Raw genomic sequence first — 20,501 nt, forward strand, 5'->3', positions numbered from 1 at the left:
TCCCCTCCATGATCATACCTTCCCTCATACCCGTACGTACCGCACATACAATACAAAACGGTACCAATTCAAGCGCGATACTCTGGAAAACAAGTCGATCTGTATAGCGGGGCGCAGTGCATTAGTGTCATGCCGCCTGAACCTTAGCCACCGCGGAGTCCGATGCAATCTCCTCATTGATGATCCATGATGTGAGGGGTCCCTTTCTAATTTGAGGAGCTCGTATGGAGGGGGTTTCATGCATGCACTGCACGCCCTGCTCGAGCTGGCCCCGTCATGTCGATCTTCCAAGTATCCGCGCGGTGCACTGCTAATGGGTCTGGACTGTGGCTATTCTGCAGGCTTGATTCTGGATTTGGGAAAAGAGGTTCTCACTACTTAATGACTGCAGCTTGATGAAGTCACAGATGAGGGGTAGTCAGGCGTTAGATAAAACAGGCGAAATGTCGACTCAGACAGGGATGGACAAAAGAGATCGGAAAAAAGAAGAGAAGCAAAAAAAAAAAAAAATAATTGAGAAAAAACGAAAGAAAAAGAAAAAAGTACCGTAGGACAGAGGTCCGGAGAGAACCCCACCGCTAAGAAAAAATAGCAGGCTTTCACATGGTTGCACCTACTTCTATCTGACTTTGCTTTATATACAGATCGATTTTGCGTATTGCGTCTGTACCGTGCGAATAGCCTGGTGACAGTCACATTGCTTGAAGGTGCTACATGTCCCATTAGTGATTCATTCCTTCTGAAATCAAACTCGGTGAGTAGGATTCAAACATCTATTCTTATGCCATCTATTGACTGAGCGAGAATTAGACAAGGTTGGGAGCAAGCCCATAAGAGAATGGATCCCCGTGGACAAGGCCAAGGCTTGAAAGGGTGCCCGGTGATGGCAGGTGGCCATGGCAAACCATCTCAGCAGACACTGCCAGTAGGTGGACATCCCGTCATCGAAGCGTTGGCGAGCTTCAATCGAGAGAAGATCCCCGAGAGACCAGTTCATGCCAAAGGCGCGGGTGCGTATGGGGTGTTCGAGGTAGGTTCCATCAGTCCCGATCCCTGACTCCTCCTGCGATGACCACTGTTGCTCATACAAACCACTCTTGCAAAGGTCACGGAAGATATCTCGGATATCTGCAACATCGACATGCTCCTCGGCGTGGGTAAGAAGACGGCGTGTATGACGCGATTCTCGACGACGGGGCTGGAGCGCGGTTCGTCGGAGGGGGTGCGTGATCTGAAGGGCATGGCGATCAAGTTCTTCACGGAGCAAGGCGAATGGGACTGGGTGTGCCTCAACTTCCCGTTCTTCTTCATCCGCGACCCGATCAAGTTCCCGGACCTGATGCACGCGCAAACGCGCGACCCCCAGACCAACCTGCTGAACCCGAACCACTACTGGGAGTGGGTGACGGCGAACCACGAGTCGCTGCACATGGTGCTGCTGCAGTTCAGCGACTTCGGGACGATGTTCACCTGGCGCACGCTGAGCGGGTACGTGGGCCACGCCTTCAAGTGGGTGATGCCAGACGGCTCGTTCAAGTACGTACACTTCTTCCTCTCGTCCGACCGCGGGCCCAATTTCTCCATGGGCCAGTCCACCGCAGACGACGCGGGCCTGCACGACCCGGACCATGCCTCGCGCGACCTGTACGAGGCCATCGAGCGCGGCGAGTATCCCACTTGGACGGCCAATGTGCAGGTCATTGACCCGGCCGACGCCCCGAAGCTGGGCTTCAACATCCTTGACGTGACCAAGCACTGGAATCTGGGAACTTACCCCAAGGACCTGGCCAAGATCCCCTCGCGCCCGTTCGGCCGCCTCACGCTGAACCGCAACCCGCAGGACTACTTCCGCGAGGTCGAGCAGCGCGCCTTCTCGCCCGCCAACCTCGTCCCCGGCGTCGAGCCCTCCGAGGATCCCATCCTGCAGGCGCGCATGTTCGCCTACGCCGACGCCCAGCGCTACCGTCTAGGGCAGCAGCAAAGCCCGCCGCAGAGTCGTGCGTCATCGACGACAACCGCCCCGATTCAATCCGACCCAGCTTTCCAGGAGTGGCTGTCTGAGGTATCGTCACCGACCTGGTCCCAACCCCACGCCAACGACTACAAGTTCGCCCGCGAGTACTACTTGGTCTTGCCCGAGTTCCGCAGCCAGGACTTCCAGGACCGCATGGTCGAGAACCTCGCCGCTTCGGTAGCCCAGACCCGGCCCGCGATTCGTACGCGTGTGTACAGAACCTTTGAGCTGGTGCATCCCGAACTGGCGCAGCGCATCGAGACTTTAGCCGAGCAGAAGACCCAGCCGGCGACGCCTATGGAGGCAGGGACTGAGGCACCACAGCAAAAGGCGCATTTGTAATGGTACTAGTAGCTTAGCTAGTATGAGTTGGCTTAATGACTATGCCGGACAGCGTGGTCGCAATTCCTATGGACGTGACTCTTAGCTAAAATGGAATATCACAAGGGAGGTACTTTTACCACGAAACAAGAAATTGAGATCCACAAGGGTCTGGCCTCATCATCTGTCTTCGTATGCAGTGAGATTGTTTGCCTTTCTTGGCGAGGCAACGGAGTTAGGGCATCCCCGCCCGGGCCTCATTCCAATCAATCTACCCGGCGGGGTCGATGAACGCATGCATAATACTAATCTATAAGATGCAAAATTACTGCGGGTAGTGCTTCAAGTAGACTACGCTAGTCAATTGGTGCGTTCACTCTGATGTACTCAGGTTGAGTAATTCCATGCAACAGATATGATTCAACATGCGGACCAGACACCTTAAGGATATCCGTTTCAGTTCTCCGCTCAATTTCTGATCATATGATCAAACATTGGTGGGGAATTTGTCGTCTAGATTTGATAATTGCGTTTTCATGCAAGGTGCTACAGCCACGATGCAACAATACTATAGTGTGTTTGCCCGCATGACGCCTGTCTCTTCCTCATACAGTAGATGACATGACCCAGAAGAGTTTCATCTATTACCAATAGACTAATGCGTCCTGGAACTCACTTATTTGCCTAGCAATTCGGCATTAATCTCGAGTTCTAACTGGCTAATCCAGATATTTCAACCTGCAAATAATAATAGGCATTCTGTAAGACTCGCAACCACTGAGCTGTGCATACTATCTTGTTTAGCATAGCTATAGCTTACAACAGAAGCAGGGAATGAAAACTGGTACTGAAATCCGAGACACAGCCAACGAAGTACAAAATACACTAGACACTGACACTGCCGAGGTACTTCACAAGCTCGATCCGACATTCACGGATACGGGGATCGCTTCCTTGGTTTCGGTGCAGTCTGGCTCCAAGCGTGCTGCGTCGCAACTCCGTTAGCTCCGCATAGCAATGCACCCTAACCCGGATGCGAGAGACAAGGGAAGAGGGGATGCAACTCACTAATTGCCCAGTCGCCAGTCTCCAATGTCTGGAGGTACACGCTGAGGTACGGGCGACCTTTGCGGTAGGAGAAGGAGATGTAGGCGTGTATGTAGTTCAGCTCCTCGTGTAGAGCGTGCGGGCTAGAATGTAATCGATCTAGTTTAGCTATCATGTTTCTCGTGCCTCGGGAGTAGGGTGCGTGCACTCACTATGATGCGCGCAGGCTCTCTTCGTATCGCTGCGCCATGCGGGTCCAGCCGTGCCGGGCGAAGAAGGTGGTCAGCGCGCGGGCGATGGCCATATCATTCATGCCGAAGACAGTGAAATACACCTGCGGTTCGGGCATGGGGTCGTTCTGGTGCAGGGTGAAATTGGCCATGCTGGGGAGGAGCTCGCCCGGGGGCGGGATGGAGCCCAGCGGGAGGAAGGGCTCCGGGTAGGAGCGCAGCCCCGGGGGGATGTCGAGCAGCTCCCAGAGCTCTTCGATCATCGCCCAGCCGTCGTGCGTGGCGGCGTCATCTCGCCGGCCGCCCAGCGTCCACAGCTCCCTCATCGCGTCGAGCGAGACCATCCGCTCCAACAGGTAGACCTTGATGCGCGACTTGGCCGGGTCAATCAGGTCGCACGAGAGGAGCCGCGGCGTCGCGGTGCTGTGCGGGCCGCGCGAGTGCACGTATGCCTCCAACATGTCCAGCGGCGCGCTGATGGCCGGGTAGCGGTGAGCCAGGCTTCGCATCGAGGAGAACATGAGCTCCTGGACCGACCGCCCCGTGGCCGTCTCCTTCAGCGCCGGGTAGATGTAGGTCTTGGGCACGACGCGCCCGCCCTTCAGGTCCAGGGCCAGTTTGTTCTGCGTCTGGATTTGCCCGTCCACCAGCTCGCGGTGCTGCTGCAACCAGGCCGATTCCGCCGCGTCCAGCGTCAGGTCGCGCTTGAAGTGCGTGAACCATTCCAGGTTCAGCGACGGCTCGATGGCCATCAGCGGCTTGAGGGCCTCCCAAATGGCGAAGGTGTTAAAGGGATCCGTAGTGGTGCCGCTAGCCGCCGTGATCGGCTCGTAGGTGTATCGCACCAGCGAGTCCGAGCAGTTGAGGCTGAGCTCGAAGGGGGTTCCGTAGCGGGTGAGGATACTCAGCCAGCGATCGCGATCGTTGGTGGGGTACACACCCAGGAAGGGGATGACATGCTTCTTGAACATGGCCAGACACCGGTACTGAGTGTGAATCTCATAGTCGGCGGTCTGGAGCAGCTGCGCAAACATGGGCGCCGTGCTATGCCACCAGCTTCTTTGCTCGTCATTGGGGAAGTCGAAGATCTCGCTCAGGACCTGATAGGCCTGTTGATACGAAGCATTGGCGGCCATGTTGGTTTCGTTGCTAGAAACGTGTAAGGACGGGATGGGTTCTGGCTTTCTGCTACCTAACGGCTTATATCTATTGAGCCGGCGAAAGTACTGGACACAGCCTCAGTTGTCGCTCCTCCTTGAGGGGTTGGAGGGGGCTTGCTCTCTACCATACAATTTACACCATACACCATACACCATACATCTTAAGCTCTAAGAAAAGTCAATCCATGCCCTTACTGCTTTACCTAACAGGTCAGGCTAAGCCATGTAGGCGGCACATGACGATTCATGCAGGTGAGGTCAATGGGCTTAGCTGGACCATATGCAGCTGGAAATGGGTGGCAATGTCAGCTTCTCAGCAGCGCCGCGCCGTCCTGGGATTTCGCAATTTCCAATGTGATGACGCTGATGGAATGAATGAAAAGGGAGAGTCAGTCATGTTCCGCGCTAGACAGACCCCACATTGCAATGTCTATTTCTAGCCCCAGGTCAATCTCTCCTCAGTCACGTCACTGCTTTCCTTTCAGCATTTCCCCCTCCTGCACGAGGCTTCATAGGGTTTTTGTCTTCCTAGTTTTGCCACCAATTCGGAGCCTATTCGACCTGGACTGTCCGACATATCGACCATGGCCCTTACTGGTTTATCCTGGTCATGGAGGATGACACTGTACGGTTTCCTGGTTCTTGTGGTTGGAATGCTCGATTGGAGATCCTTCTGGATCGACGAGCGATATTGTCGCTGCCAACCACACGAGCCCTGCTGGCCACGCTCGGAGGAATGGGCAGGCCTCAACGCATCGCTGAATGGGGTATTGTCATCCGTACGACCGGTGGCTTCTGTTTGTCACGACCCCACTTTCAATGAAACCGCCTGCACCGAATTGCATCAGCTCGCAGTCGATAGTGGGTGGCGAGCCGCACAAGCAGGCAAGTGGAGAGCTACCAAAAACTGAATAAAGAGATTGAGAGCACCTCAACTGACAGGCAGCACAGGCGCATTACAACATTGGGTGTGGGAAACAGGCACGGGGAACAATGAGAGCTGCTTAGTGGGATCGCCGAGGGGGGAGATCTGCCATCAGGGCCAGATCCCACTCTATTCGGCGGCGGTGGAGTCTGCGCAAGATGTGCAGCAGGTGGTCCGATTCGCCAATGCTCATCGACTCCGCATTGTGGTCAAAAATACCGGACATGACGGGGCCGGACGCTCCGCGGCTGCAGCCGCGGTGCAAATTCACATGCATCGGCTTCAAAACATCACCTATCATGAAGACTTCCTAGTGAGTGGGGTACCCCGTGTTGGCGCCGGCCGGGCTGTCACTATCGGAGCAGGGGTCATGCATGGTCAGCTCTACGCTAGTGGCGCTCTCCAGGGATTCCTGGCTGTCGGTGGAGAATGCCCCACCGTCGGAGCTGCCGGTGGATTTCTACAGGGAGGAGGAGTATCAAGCTTCTTCAGTTACGCGCACGGACTGGCTGTGGATAATTTATTGGAGCTGCAGGTGGTCACGGCTGATGTAGGTTTGCCTTTTCCGTCGATCATATCCGCTCCCCCACTAACCAGGCTACTTGTTTTTATTGTTTAGGGCAAGGTAGTGATCGCCAATGATCACCAAAACCAAGACCTCTTCTGGGCAATGCGAGGGGGTGGCGGTGCCACTTTTGGAATTGTTCTTCATGCCACCCTGCGAGTTCATCCTGACAGCCCTGCTGTGGTGACCAGTATCGCTCTCTCGGCGCCCCACAGCAATGCTTCGGCTTCAGCTTCAGGGTCCTGGACTGCAGGGCTGACCAGCCTTCTGACCACGCTCCAATCAATGAACGCCGTCGCGCACACCCCCGGTCAACTAATTGTATCGCCTGCGTCCACGACAGTCCTCCAAGCAACCCTGGACATATATTCTCTCAATACGAGCGAGGCATCAGAGGACGTGGAGCAGCGCATTCGTCACCACCTGTCCCCTCTCAATTCCTGGAAGGACGTGTCTTACAACGTCACCTCGAAGGTCCTCCCGCGATTGAGCTCGGCGCTTCGCACCGCCTCCGATATTTACCCCGACAACTATGGCATCCTGCAAGGATCGATGCTCGTCTCGAACCGGCTATTCTTCTCCGCCGACGGACCGAGGCAGATGGCGACGACCATTGCGCGTCTCCCCATGCAGCCGGGGGATCTCCTGTTCACCAGCAATCTCGGCGGCGGGGTGGCGGCCGCAGATCCTGATCCTCCGTTCAGCCAGACCGCAATGCATCCGGCCTGGCGGTCGTCGGCGCACTTGATCACCTTCGTGCGGTCGGTGGAACCATCGATGGCAGGGAAGACAGCTGCCATCGAAGAGCTCACTGGCGTGCAACTGCCGCTTCTCTACTCCCTGGAGGAGCCGGCCGCTCGCGTATCCTACCTCAATCTGGCTGCTCCAAGCGAGAGCCAATTCCAGCAAGTCTACTGGGGAGAGCAGCACTACGCGCGTCTTGCTGCCGTGAAACGGAAGGTAGACAAGGACGGCTTGTTCTTTGCCCGGTTCGGAGTGGGCAGTGAGGAGTGGGATGAAGACGGCACCTGTAGGTGGCCTGTCGGCCGGTTTGCACGGGTTAGGGCGGGCCTCGCTGCGTTTACGCAGAGATTGGCAATATGGCAATAGCGTTGTAATTGCTGTACTGTACGAGTAGCTGTACTGTAGCATACCACGAGCTTATAGCTATGACCGTGGCAATTGTCGCACCGTGGTTGCGCAGTGAAACTCAATCACTCTCAGCGTAGCAATCGCAATCATAAATTCCAACTCCACCATATACCACACAACCCTCCACTCTACCTCTATCCACGTACTTGTCCTCAGCAGCAACCATGATCTCCAAGACCGAGCCCGAGCCCACAATCATCGACATCCGAGAGGAAACCACCTCGGATTCGATCCGGGACCTAGTGGTGCAAGGCCTCACCAGCGAACCACGGACGCTGCCAGCGCTCCTCTTCTACAGCACCGAAGGCATCCAGCACTGGAACCACCACTCGCACCAGCCAGACTTCTACCCACGGCACGAAGAAACCCAGATCCTGCGCGACCACGCAGAGAGTATCGCGGACACCATCGCGCCGAACAGCATAATCGTAGACCTAGGCAGCGCGTGCGTACCTCCCCTGTCCCCCTCAGCCCTTGTACCATCATCACAACCACCACAATCACCTCAATCCACATCCACACCCAAACTGACTCACTCACCGGATGCAAATGATTAGAACACTAGACAAAACCCTGCACCTCCTCCTCGCCCTCGAATCCCAGCACAAACCAACAGACTACTACGCCCTCGACCTCAGCGCCAGCGAGCTCTCCACTTCGCTGCAAACCCTCCAGAGCGCCAAGAAATTCCAGTACGTGCGCTGCGCAGCGCTACACGGAACCTTCGACGACGGATTGCGCTGGCTCCGCGACACCCCCGGTATCCGCGAGCAGCCGCAGCACCTCCTCTTGTTCGGGCTGACGCTGGGGAATTTCTCGCGGCCCAATGCCGCGGCGTTTGTGCGGCGGATCGCTGAGCATGCACTGACCGGGAGACCGAGCGAGAGTAGTTTGGTGTTGACGCTGGATTCGTGTCGTGTGCCTGTGCGGGTGCTGCGGGCTTATACCTCTGAGGGCGTTGTGCCGTTCGCGAGGGCGGCGTTGGGGTTTGCGAATCGGATGTTTTTGGGGGAGAAGGAGGAGGAGGAGGAGGAGGAGGAGGAGGAGGAGGGGGATGTTGGTGCAGGGAAGGGGAAAGGGCGCGTGTTTGAGCCCATGGAGTGGGAGTATCTTAGTGAGTGGAATCATGGGCTCGGGCGCCATGAGGCGTCGTTGATTCCCGGGCCTGCGGAGGTAACGCTGGGGAAGCCTTTGGAGGAGATTACCGTCCGGCGTGGCGAGAAGGTGCGGTTTGGCTGTAGTTATAAGTATGATTCTGCGGAGAGGGAGGCACTCTGGGAGGCGGCGGGCGTGGAGTGTGTGGATGCCTGGTCGAATCCTGGGTGTGATGTTGCTTTTTATCAGGTGAAGACTAACGCTTAGACGGGGTTGCATAGTTATTTGATTTTCATATCCATTGCCCTATATTCAATGCAAGATTCATGTTTCACATTCCAATTTAATACGTAGAAGCGTATGAAAGAGACAATCAAGCCCAGCAATCTTTCTCCCTCGCCACAAACTGATCAAAGCTCATCGGCCCAGCACCCGTCACCTGCTGAACCACATCATTCAACCGCTCCTCCGCGCCCTCCTTGATCATGGTCTCCATGCCCGCGAGCATCGTCGCATCATCCGGGGGCATACCGGTGGCCTCCAGCCGTTTGGCGTACTCCGCCTCGGAGAGATCCGTATGCGTGATCTTGCGACCGAGATGCGATGACAGGACCCCCGCCACCTACCAACCATCTAGATTAATTGTGGTGCCATCAGAAAGAAAGAGGCAACATACCTGCTCGTAAGACAGAAGCTCGGGGCCGAGAATGACATGATCGCTGTTGTGCGGGACCGCATCCGTGAGCGCCCGGAAGGCAACGCGCGCAATGTCGTCGGCCGAGACGAAGGGGATCTTGCCGCTGCCCGTCGCCGAATACACCGTGTTATCGGCGGTGATGGACTGGTGTTGTGGTTCCCCGCGGGTGGAGAAGTTCTCTGTGCGGAGTGCGTCAGTCAGTCAATCAGTCGAGATAAGAAGGAATCATTGCAATACGACGGCAATCGCACTCACCCATGAACCATGTAGGTCGAAGCACACCATACTCAATCCCGCCACCCAGCTTGGCCAGATACTCATGCACCTGGCCCATCGCGGGCCCTCCGAGGTCGATCGTGCTGGCGCTGAGCAGCACGAACCGCCGCACGCCGCGAGGCCGCGCGAAGTCGATGAATCGCAGCATCGGCGGCGCGAGGTCGAACACCGGCGGCGGAACCAGGTATACGGTGGAGATCGGGGCCATTCCGGCGGCCGCAGCGGTGGTGAATGGACTTTCGTAGGTTTGCTCGTTCAGCCAGTCGAAGTGCGCCTGCTTGTGCGGATAGGCTGGGTCGGTGGACCGCGAGGCGACGAGGAAAGGGGCGTTAATGCCCTGGAGCAGCTTGGCTATCCGGCTGGAGGTCTTGCCTCGGCCACCGAGCAGTAAAATAGTCATTGCGGTTGTTGGTGGGAGAGCAGAAAGAGATGTTAGCATTTAGAGGTCGATGCTTGTGGAATTCGTGGAGTTGACAGGCCCGAGGATGACAGAATATATACGGAGGGTGGAGTATATGTCTCTCGGCAAGACTTATGTCGAGTTATTGCCACGGATAAATGATTACAGTATTCTCACGCACGTAGATACCGCTAGAATTGATGTTACCATACATTATGCATGTCTGACCACTAGTGCATATGACACTACTTAGGGCTATCCACTTCTGGCAGCCTAGATAGTACATCACATATTTCCAAGCATCGTATTGATGCATAAGCCCCGGTGACGACACATGCCCTCATCTACCTCGTTCCCACCCCCTTCCCGGGGGACTCCCTCTACACTACTGCTCCAATCTCCGTGGCGGCCAGAAATTCCTTACTGAAAGGATAATCAAGGTAGCCCTTGTCCGAAAAGGGAATGTAAAAGGTGTCTCGGTCATACGGCTGCAGAGGAATGCCCTGTTTGAGCCGGTAGGGCAGGTCCGGATTGGAGATATACAGGCGGCCAAACACGACAGCCACATTGGGATAGTCACGATAGGTGTCCTCCACCACACGACTGGCCGAGTCAGCGTCATAGCCGCCAGCCAGCAGCACGGGTCTGCGGTCGCCCCACATGCGGACGAAGGTGAGGTTGTGGATGTCGGGATGGGTGTGGTCCTCGACCCAGCGCGAGTTGGCGAGATGCAGGTAGGCGATGTCCAGGTCACGCAGACGGGCGATGATGTACTCGAACTGGTCCACCAGATCGGGCATCGTGCCCATGCCCTGGAAAGTGCTCCAGGGCGAGAGCTTCATGGCGACGCGGTCGGCGCCGATAGCAGCCACCACGGCGCGGGTGACTTCGAGTCCGAAACGGGCGCGGTTCTCGATGCTGCCCCCCCACCGATCCGTACGCTGGTTGCAGGATGCCTGGAAGAATTGGTCGATCAGGAATCCATTCGCCCCGTGCAGCTCGACCCCGTCGAACCCCGCCTCCATCGCCCGCCGCGCCGCCTCCACGTACTCCTCCACATACCCCTCGATCTCGGCCTCCGTCAGCGCGCGCGGTGTTGGCTGGTCCGGCTCCACTGGCACCGCGCTGCTGGAGGTCAGCTCGTGGCCTGCGGCCTCTAGCACCTCGGTCTCGGCGGAGCGTCCGGTCGCCCAGAGCTGAAGCCAGATGTAGGACCCCTTGGCGTGGACGGCGTCAACAATCTCCCGCCAGGCATTCACTTGCTCCCGGGTCCAGATCCCCGGCACGTTGGGAAACCCTTTGGCCTGCGAAGAGATAGCCGTGGCTTCCGTGATGAGAAGTGTCCCCGGGACCGAGGCTCGTTGCGCGTAATAGTCCTTCACAAACGCCAGTGGCACGGCCGCGTCGTCGGCTCGAAACCGGGTCATCGGCGACAGGACCAGCTTGTGGCGCAGGTCACAATTGCCCACTCGAAGAGGAGTAAAGAGACTTTTTGAGTTTGTCATTTCAGGCGATATAGCGTACCCAAGGATAGAAAAAGGGTGGTATAGTGCTCTGTATTTTGAAATTTCAAGGAGAGCAACAGTCGATCAGGCACTTCCGGCTGAGGCTTAAGTATGTTTCCCTCCGGGGGGTAGGCCGGGATACGACTAGTATGAAAAGGACTTGGTCATCGATATCAATAATAGTATTGTGCAGACTATGCATATGCGCGATGACGAGTCTCCTTGAGTCAGTGGCGCCTGCATAATTGGCGCCCCGCGAGGGGGATCAGCATTAGTCCAAATACCCGGTCAAGGTCGTCCATCGTATTCAGCTCGTCTGTGACAGACAGACGCCTCGGCACGAAGTCAGCCGTGGTCTCCCTCTGTCGCGAATAAAACCCGGACCATTCCACTCTCCCTCAACGCCCCCGCATCGTCACAACTCCATCCCCGACTCGAGTAAGTCCAAACCAGACCAACCTAACCAATGGCAACAGTCAGCGGCGGCATATTTGCCATCACAGGGGGCGCATCAGGCATCGGGGCAGCCGTATGCCGGCTCCTGGCGCAGCGCGGCGCCGCAACGATCTGGGTAGGCGATATCTCCAACGCGCGCTTCGCCGAACTGCAACAAACCATCCACCAGGAGAACCCGTCCACGGAGCTGCACTGCCGGGAACTGGACATCACATCGTCGGCGGCGGTCGAGACGTGGATGCGCGACATCGTGGCCACCAGCGGCGACCTGCACGGGGCGGCCAACGTCGCGGGCATCGCTCAGGGCGCGGGCCTCCGGAAGACGCCCACGCTCCTCGAGGAGCCCGACGCGGAATGGCGACGCATCATGGCCGTCAACCTGGACGGTGTCTTCTTCTGTACTCGCGCCGAGGTGCGCGCCATGAGTGCCCTGCCCCGTCGCCGTGATCGCAGTATCGTCAATGTGGCCAGCATCGCGGCCTTTGCCCACACCCCGGATGTCTACGCCTACGGCACATCCAAGGGCGCCGCGGCGTATTTTACTGCCTGTGTGGCGCCGGATGCGTATGCCGTCGGGATTAGAGTCAATACCGTGTCTCCGGGTAGGTGCTCGCTTTCTTTTTTATATGGGGAAGGAACTGCTGGATTGGATTTGTTGAGACGGTCGGGGATCTAGGACTGTATGCATGCACATTTGCTGACTCGGGTTATCTCACTAGGTATCACGAATACGCCACTACTTCCGCAGTTCGAGCCTAACGCGCAGGGTCTAGATGAGATCCGCGGATTGTACGAGAAGCAGGGCCTGCCGTTGATTGAACCCGAGGATGTGGCTAGAACCATTGTGTGGTTGCTCGCCGACGATTCGCGACCCGTATACGGGGCGAATATCAACGTTGGCGCTCCGATTTAGATTGTGCGTGTTTGCCACGAACTATCCGCTTGCTTGCGGGAGTCTAGCATGATGTTTTCTCTCGAAGTCAGTGTTGTTGTGTGTGTTTTGGCGGTTGATTGGGTTTTAAAGAATGTGCGTTGTCCGATTGTGGATAGTGACATAGCAGAGCGGGAATCGCAACGGCGAAGCCTTAAACAACAACTATACACAGCCGGTTACGCCTCTTCGGTCGGTTTCAGTCTGCAAGCAACACTTGCAAAAAAGAAGATAAGAACATACAACAGCATAAGTATATCGGTGCTCACCCAGCAGCTGTGGTGGTCCAGTGTTGTCTTATTCGGGGTTATTCAGGTCAGCTTCTGGTGGCTGTTAGTACTCTAATGATAACTACCTTTCCTGTCCACGTATCTATCTAAAAAGTGACTGGTATCTATCGTAGTCTTCCAGCTTTTGTCATATAAAGTGAGTTAGGTGAACAGGTTTCCATCTTACCGAGATCTTCATGTTTTTCAATTACACTGATGTATCTGTTGCATCACGCAAGTCACTAAGCGATAAAATAGAGATGATCATGATGATATGGAAGGGACAATTTACTATTCTATAAGTCCTAAGTCTTCTTTCTTCTAGTTTTGAACTCTTAAGTTGATCGATTCACAAGAACCCCAGACAACGATATCAATGATGATGAGATACGGATATCACCACGTACATTTAAAAAAGCGAAGTTAGAGCTATATGAGTATATATGGCTTGGGTGTCGGAAAGTAAAACGCCCTTTCATGCCGGTAATAGATATTCCAATTCTGTATAAGTGTGTGAAGGTTAGTCTCGCGGCATAGTAACACCTGTCTGTTGATGCTACCGCAAAGGTCCGATTTTCTCAGAAGCCTGTTTCAAGGGTAGGTAAAATATTCGAGTTTAAATTTCTTTCTTACTTATGAAAGCAGGCAGATATTATATTTCTATGCCCCTGTGGGCCTGGCTAAAATTCTGATGGCAATATCCTCTATGAATTTATCAATCCGTTCTTTCGATGCGGTGATCGGATCGCTTATACAGATCAATATATGACCATACGATCTCAAGGGCGTACCATGAACTTCACAGTTTTGGCAATCAGACCTCTTAAATATGGGCTTTTAACTTCCGAGACATATATTATATTAACTAAAGTAGACCTCCCTATATATAATTTAAGTACAGAGGAGAGCCCAGCAGAGTATCTACATCAACTTCAGAAAGACCTTGATTATGTATAATCTACAAATTATGTGAAATCTATTGTTATGTTGTCTTCCAAACTCCAGAAGCTTGTTAACTTACTAGAATGGTTGGATCTTTCCTCTATGTATGAGTAATTCATCTAATACAGGGAACTACTACCCCAGAAGCCTTAATCCAACTTTACTTATGATGTGATTACTGTGTGTCTACTAGCTTCAATACACGAGTAATAGATCTGATCAAACATAATTGATAAATGCTTTGAAAAGTCCAAAACCTTACCTCTCAAACACAAAAACATAAGGGTAAGTCAAAAACATAATACTATAGGGCTTCAGAGGAAGCTATACGCCGTTGGATCATACAGCCCCTAGCTCAACTGCCCCACTCGAAGGGCTTGGAGCTCCGTTTCCAATTCCTTGATTCTCTGATTGCGCTCCTCGAGAGTGGGCTTGTTAGCACTTGGCTTCCCCTTATTTCCCTTTCGAAGCATATCTACAATTCTGTCCAGTTCAGCCGATTCAGGGTCTTTATTCCGTGCAGCTTCGGCAGCTGTTGGTAGAGATAATCGACTTGTTGTGTTTTGCTTTGCATGAGTAGACTACACAGGCTGCGGTGACTTTATGACAGGGAAGGTTGGTTTAGCAGGGTCTCAGGTGAGTTACTGGTTCCAGCCAGAAAATTTCAGGGGCCGCTCGGATGACTGCTTGGTGGAACCCTGAAAATGAAGACGACAGCCAGGGTCGCTTAGATCTGTGGAGACTTGACGGACATCTGAGGCGGCGATCAACTGGGGAGCCGCAAAATAAAGCGATTTTCATGAGGCGCTATGACTTACTTACTTGGTGGGGCTGCCTTAGACTGTAGTTGAACTGGCATTTCGATGACCCTGTATAGGTAGGTCTGTATATTACTTGATTTGAAATTAATACCATTAGTGAACCGTCCATTTACTTTATTGACTCGCTAATATTTCGTTGAGAAAGGGTTGCTGGGAGATACAAGAGATACAAGGCCTGAGATACTATCACTTAAGACAGACCGGACCATCTTTACCCCTGGTAAGACCCGAGGAGCTTGAGTATGGTCTGAAGCGGAGCCTGCAAATCGGGGTCCCTCTGCAGTCTCTCCCCGGCGACTTCCGAGAGGCTTTGATTTTTGAATTGCCTGCAATTCGCTCGCGCCGTGGAATCAGCTCCAGCCTCTAGCAGTAACTTCACCACTTCCTCCTTTGCGAGATAGGCAGCACGATGCAAAGGCGTGCCCCACTCCGCGGAGGTAGTATTGGGATCAAGCCCCTTACTAAGAAGGAACCGAGTCTTGAATATCCCTTCCCCACGCGGACGGATGGCCTCAAAGAGAAGATTGGACTCCAACTTCGCCCCGTATTCGACAAGCAGGCCGAAGAGGGAGGTGTCTTCGCAGACGTATTCCAGAGCGCAGGCGAGGGGAGTCCCCCCCTTCGGACCACAACGGTTGGGATCCGCGCCTCGCGAGAGTAATGCGTGAACACAGGCGGTATTCCTCATGAAGCTGTCAAGCCCAGGTGTCAGTCGCAATCCCCGAGCCTTGGCTGGACCAAGGAAGGGCAATGAACATACCGTAGAAGAGGCTCGCCGTTGGAGACGTTACTGTTGGGATCCAAACCATGATTGAGATAGCAACGGGCAATGCTCGGGTGCTGCTGACCATCTTTTCCAGTGAGGAAGCTCACCGAATTGGCCGTGACTCTAGCACCGGCGTCGAAAAGAGCGGCCACGATGTCCGGGTGCGCCTCACCGCTGGCGAGGTTGAGTGCCTCGTCGAGGTCCTCGGTGCTGAGCCGCCCGCTCGCGAGGGCTTTTTGGGTTTCCGATAAGTTTCCCTCAAAACAGGCATCATGGAAGGCGTCTACAAAAGCGTCAATGGGTACCATAGTGTGTAGATGAGCTGAAAATCCAATCACTTGATCTAGTTTAGTTGACACCGGTAGAGTATTGGGTCACTCTGGGTCGACATAGTAATTTATAACTGATTGAACCGGGTACCTCATTTACCGAGGAATGCACTAGTCTAAGTATGGGCAGGTACAAGTGGACTAGTCAACTACAGTAAAGTGAAGTTAGTCGGCCAAGTGGACTAGTAACTTAGGTTATGCTGTGTAAGGGAACTTACTAGCTCGGGTGGAGCTTGTTTCCATCCCTGAGACTGTCATTCTCTTATTGATTGTTAACATCGGGCTTCTACTACTCTCTTACCGGGGTCGAACAGTAGTTTCGTCCTACATCGCCCGCCCTGAGAGTAAGTTCATTGTAAACATCAAGTCATCAACTAACTGTTATGTAGCCCCCGCTGCGAATTGTGGCCGAAAGGCCTCTTCCATTCCACGTTAGCGAATTGATAGTCACTTCCAGACTGACCCATTCCAGCAGCTCCCTCCCAAGGAACAATTTCCGAATGATTGTACCCTTTGGCCCTAGGCTGTCAAAGGCTTCCGACACAGACGGATGGATCCAGAGAATCCGTCTGGTAGGCAACATGTTGCACATACACCGCAGGAAAAGCCTTGTAGTCTCCACTTGTATCAATATCATCTCCGACAATCGGAATGTGTTATTGACCATATATTAGTGCCCATGCTAGAAAAGGTGCGGAGCCTCGCCTGTGATCTTGTGATCCCCGTCTCTTAGAGCAGACTTGCCTGCATGAACAACATATATAGGAGAGTTATCCTCTCTTCCCAAAAAAATGCAGACGAAGGCCACTCGTCTTTTCTTTCAGACATCATGGCGGCACCGACGCTTGTCTTCCTGGCTCTCAGTTTCTTGTTCTTGAGCCTTGCTCATGCGGAGGATGGCTACTTCGTTGTCGGCGCCCTTAGCCAGTATACTACCAATGGGGTGAGCTTTAACCAGTCTCCCATCGGCCTCTTCATGTTTGTCAAGTATCCCACCAATCCATAGGTTGCTACACCTGCCCTGACGGGTTCCACGATCGAATTCACTGCAGTAGATGACCCGGCGGAACACGGGCTTCTGGTTTTCCTGTCTCCGGATATGCAGTCCGACCTGAAATCTGTCATGGATAGTAGATGCGCGATAGAGATCGATACCGGCTGCTTTCAAGGGGTGCAGGATGTGCTGGAAGCGGCAACCGTGTGATTCGACCGCGCAGCTTAGATAAACGCGAAGATATATTTGACATTCTCTCATATGTTGCGGTCTTGGCTGTCTCTATGTTATTCCTTGGTCCAACGCGGAGTGGGTGGCCGCTAGAAACAATATGGTGCAATGGGCGCTCACTCAAGCCCACTGGCTGAGCCTGACAATCAGCGCACCTCATCTCCATGGCCTGGCTGTCGGTACCTTTGTCCTTTCGTTGATCTACTTCCTCACCGGTGCTATCACGACTAACAATGTAATCCCCTCTGCCTTGCTCCAAGGGGGGTCCCAGCGCCACTGTGTGCCAAGCGCAGACGGCGACTCAATTCGGCGTGGAATGTGGCGTCCAGTCCTGGGCCCCTCAATTCACCTGCGCCACTACGTGCTCGACCATCACCACCACCGCCACGGCCACCATGACTGCAGTTAGCACGGACGTGACAGGAGGTCCGTCGGCCTATCAAGGGCAGCAGATCGCTGTCGCATCGTACATTAGTCCGCTGAGTGACCCGGCGGCTTGGGATCGGCTGATCAAGTATGACGTGACGAAGATGTCAATCTTGGTTGCCAACGTCGTGAACGGACCGGACTCTGCTGTTGACACAAACTGGCAGGATGTGATTCAGCGAGCGTCAGATGCTGGTAAAACGGTTCTCGGATATGTACGCACTGGATACCTGGGCGTAAGCGCGCAGAAGTTCCAGACACGGCTGGGCTCTGGTGATTTGGCAGATTGGGCCGCCCAGGTTGAGGAAGATGTTGATACGTGGTACAAACTGTACGGCGACAGCATTGGTGGCATCTTCTTCGACGAAGGCTGGCCAGAATGTGGCGACAATAATGAATACGTGGACTTTTACAAGTATGTCAACGCTTATACGAAGCGTACTCACCCCGGGGCGTATACCGTCCTGAACCCCGGGTCGCCCATGGCGTCTTGCTTCGAGGATACCATGGACACTCTGCTTACATTCGAACTGAGCTACGATTCTTACATTAACAGCTACACACCTAACGACTGGATTCCCAAAGACCCGCGAAAGCTCTGGCACGTCGTGTACAACGTGTCCAAGTCCTTGATTAGCCAGGTTGTCAAGTTAGCTAATGAGCGCGGGGCGGGCTTCTTGCAGCTCACCAATGACCTCATGCCCAATCCGTACGACACTCTGCCCGAGGACTCGTACATCCAAAGCATGATGGACGCAATGGACGGCGGCTCGCTGCTGAACGCAGATGCAGCCGCCTGGAAGGCGGATGGTGCAGCAGGTACGGTCACTGAGCTGACAGTGGTGACCTCAGACTACAGTTCGGTGAAATTGTCCTGGGATGCCGCCACAAATGCTCAGGGCTATAATGTGTATGCCGGTGGTACTCTGGTTGCCAGCGTTCCCAGCTCGATGAATGGAGTCACGATTGGCGGCCTCGATACCGGAACCAGCTACACGATCTACGTCAGTGCCGTGGGGGAGGGCGGCACACTGGGCTCGTCTTCGAACCAGGTGACTGTCACGACCGACTCTTTGCCCGACGGCAAGACGGTGGCCAACTACAAATCCTCTCCCCGGGAGAACTCAACCGTCATCGAGGCTGATGTGCTGGTGCCTTACTCCATCGTCCGCCTCTACCTCTGGGACTCGATCGAATGCGATTTCGACAATGATCCAGGGTGGAGTGTCAATTTCAAAGTCGACGACTACGTCTGCGCCCACTACATGGTTGAAGGCACGACCCTTTACCGCTACAACGGGGTCCTTCCGAAGGACTCCACCGCGCCCCCGTGGTCCTGGGCAGTAATCGACACCGTCACCCGCGATATCAGCGGCTACACTTACACGTGGACCCTGCCCCTGGGCACGTCGACTGTCGATACGAGCAAATTCGTGGTGCAGGCGCAGGGTTACAATCCCTGGACCAACATCTTCGAGCCAGACCCGTCCGACTATGATTGTAAGGGCTCGTCCATGTGCACCACCCCGGATCTGCTGAAGTGGTGCGACCACGCCGTGAATTATCTATCTCGAGACGACGATTTGAATTATTATTCTGCTGAGATGATTGAGTAAGTCCTCCTCCTTCTTGGTTTGCGGTCCTTTTCTTCGATCGTTCGTCTTGGTAGTCTTTATATCGCGAAAGATGTCATTATCCATCATGGCCAACTCCACAATTACTGATTGTATATCTCTCAAACCATAGTGGTACTTATTGGAATTCCCAGAGTGGAAACTGTTGGGGCGATCAGACTCGGGGTTGCGGCGTCTTCATCCAAGGTCTGAACTGCAGTATCAGTGGGAATGATATGTGGAATGACTACCAGAACATCCGCACCATCGGCGGCTGTAAGAACTGCGGCTCGTACCACCGGGATGACGGGTGTTTGGTGACTATCAATTATGTCTATCAATGCGATAATCACTAAAGATGAGGTTTCTGGTTGGTAAAGGAGGGGTGAGTCCGGGGTAGGGCGTCATCTACAATCCTTCGTCTGGTTTGAAATAACCTTGCTCCCGAGACATTGGGTTATAAAAAGTCGGCTCATTTCAGCGTCTGCATACGGTATCTTTCTTCCATTTCTCCCTTTTCTTTCTTTCCTGCAACATCTTTTATTGATTCACTATCACATCAACATTGCCCACCCTTTAGATTTCCTTTTCATTCCCCTCATCCCAATGCTGTCGAGATCTCAACCTCATTTTCTGCACGGTTGTAATACTCATACTTCCTATTCGTTCATTATTTGTTTTTGTTTTTGTTTGTGCGTGAGACTCTGTTATCTGCTCTTCGTTTCTGCTTTTTTGCTTAGCATAACATGCCCTATATAACCCGTTCACGTTTACATACTCTCCCTGGCCATCTAATTTACAACTCGCCAAGCCTTATATGCAGCCACCACTACTGAGGGCCCCTCTTGCTTCAGAGTAACATATTTACAAGCTCGACTGTAAATACATATAATATTAAGAACTTATACTTAAATCTTAAGTTTTTAAAGATTGATAGAACTAGCTAGAGTAGTATATAGTTTCATCCTTCATGAATAAGCTAAGTTCTATATCAATAGTATCTTCATTCTATATACTTTATATATACTGCAGAGTATCCTTAACAAATTATAGCTAAAAGTGTTTGGCTTTTGTAAGCTGCTTTCACTAGTGGATCTCGAATAGAGTGGCTTAACCTGACCGTTATACCTTAACCTTAACCTGACCTTAACCTGGCGGTCAGGTATAAAAACTTTAATTAACCTGACCTGACCTGGCCGTTAGCCACTCTAATATCCAGATACACATTAATAAACACTGGCATAATCTAGTCAGCATATTCCACGCTGAACGCCGAGTGGAGATAGCTACCCCTCGCTCCCAACAAAACATGATACCTCAGAGGGTTCCATGGCGA

The 20,501-nt window shown here is 53.6% G+C and overlaps 9 protein-coding genes across 9 annotated transcripts; 5 read left to right on the forward strand and 4 right to left on the reverse strand.

Moving 5' to 3' along the window:
* The first annotated feature begins 641 nt into the window (after positions 1-641).
* On the forward strand, positions 642-2,453 carry fgaCat (catalase easC). Its single transcript, XM_025692521.1, has 3 exons — positions 642-754; positions 811-1,030; positions 1,106-2,453. The coding sequence occupies exons 2-3, from the start codon at positions 839-841 to the stop codon at positions 2,354-2,356; spliced, it is 1,443 nt and encodes a 480-aa protein (XP_025554347.1). The 5' UTR covers positions 642-754; positions 811-838; the 3' UTR covers positions 2,357-2,453.
* A 709-nt stretch (positions 2,454-3,162) lies between these two features.
* Positions 3,163-4,825, reverse strand: dmaW (tryptophan dimethylallyltransferase fgaPT2). Its single transcript, XM_025693478.1, has 3 exons — positions 3,595-4,825; positions 3,404-3,525; positions 3,163-3,320 (listed from the first exon to the last, which is right to left on the reverse strand). Exons 1-3 carry the CDS (start codon positions 4,746-4,748, stop codon positions 3,247-3,249), a joined length of 1,350 nt encoding a protein of 449 aa, XP_025554348.1. The 5' UTR covers positions 4,749-4,825; the 3' UTR covers positions 3,163-3,246.
* A 600-nt stretch (positions 4,826-5,425) lies between these two features.
* On the forward strand, positions 5,426-7,372 carry fgaOx1 (FAD-linked oxidoreductase easE; the record flags this gene model as incomplete). The annotated part of the gene is made up of 3 exons (XM_025699766.1): positions 5,426-5,657; positions 5,724-6,247; positions 6,317-7,372. 3 exons carry the CDS (start codon positions 5,426-5,428, stop codon positions 7,370-7,372), a joined length of 1,812 nt encoding a protein of 603 aa, XP_025554349.1.
* A 204-nt stretch (positions 7,373-7,576) lies between these two features.
* Positions 7,577-8,776, forward strand: fgaMT (4-dimethylallyltryptophan methyltransferase easF; the record flags this gene model as incomplete). Its single annotated transcript, XM_025693479.1, has 2 exons — positions 7,577-7,859; positions 7,972-8,776. Coding segments are annotated over 2 exons (1,088 nt in total), but the record flags the coding sequence as incomplete, so codon positions are not given.
* Positions 8,777-8,882: 106 nt separating this feature from the next.
* On the reverse strand, positions 8,883-9,882 carry fgaFS (festuclavine dehydrogenase easG; the record flags this gene model as incomplete). Its single annotated transcript, XM_025696205.1, has 3 exons — positions 8,883-9,131; positions 9,186-9,385; positions 9,462-9,882. 3 exons carry the CDS (start codon positions 9,880-9,882, stop codon positions 8,883-8,885), a joined length of 870 nt encoding a protein of 289 aa, XP_025554351.1.
* Positions 9,883-10,149: 267 nt separating this feature from the next.
* fgaOx3 (chanoclavine-I aldehyde reductase easA) lies at positions 10,150-12,053 on the reverse strand (the record flags this gene model as incomplete). Its single annotated transcript, XM_025699767.1, has 2 exons — positions 10,150-11,370; positions 12,040-12,053. 2 exons carry the CDS (start codon positions 12,051-12,053, stop codon positions 10,263-10,265), a joined length of 1,122 nt encoding a protein of 373 aa, XP_025554352.1. The 3' UTR covers positions 10,150-10,262.
* Positions 12,054-15,017: 2,964 nt separating this feature from the next.
* BO97DRAFT_432384 (ankyrin repeat domain-containing protein) lies at positions 15,018-15,880 on the reverse strand (the record flags this gene model as incomplete). The annotated part of the gene is made up of 2 exons (XM_025697533.1): positions 15,018-15,498; positions 15,567-15,880. 2 exons carry the CDS (start codon positions 15,878-15,880, stop codon positions 15,018-15,020), a joined length of 795 nt encoding a protein of 264 aa, XP_025554353.1.
* Positions 15,881-16,730: 850 nt separating this feature from the next.
* Positions 16,731-17,105, forward strand: BO97DRAFT_411957 (uncharacterized protein; the record flags this gene model as incomplete). The annotated part of the gene is made up of 2 exons (XM_025696206.1): positions 16,731-16,844; positions 16,908-17,105. The coding sequence occupies 2 exons, from the start codon at positions 16,731-16,733 to the stop codon at positions 17,103-17,105; spliced, it is 312 nt and encodes a 103-aa protein (XP_025554354.1).
* Positions 17,106-17,359: 254 nt separating this feature from the next.
* BO97DRAFT_463072 (uncharacterized protein) lies at positions 17,360-19,168 on the forward strand (the record flags this gene model as incomplete). The annotated part of the gene is made up of 1 exon (XM_025699444.1): positions 17,360-19,168. Exon 1 carries the CDS (start codon positions 17,522-17,524, stop codon positions 19,166-19,168), a length of 1,647 nt encoding a protein of 548 aa, XP_025554355.1. The 5' UTR covers positions 17,360-17,521.
* Positions 19,169-20,501: the final 1,333 nt, after the last annotated feature.

The sequence above is a fragment of the Aspergillus homomorphus genome (assembly GCF_003184865.1).
Source record: "Aspergillus homomorphus CBS 101889 unplaced genomic scaffold BO97scaffold_6, whole genome shotgun sequence".
Classification (NCBI taxonomy): Eukaryota; Fungi; Ascomycota; class Eurotiomycetes; order Eurotiales; family Aspergillaceae; genus Aspergillus; species Aspergillus homomorphus.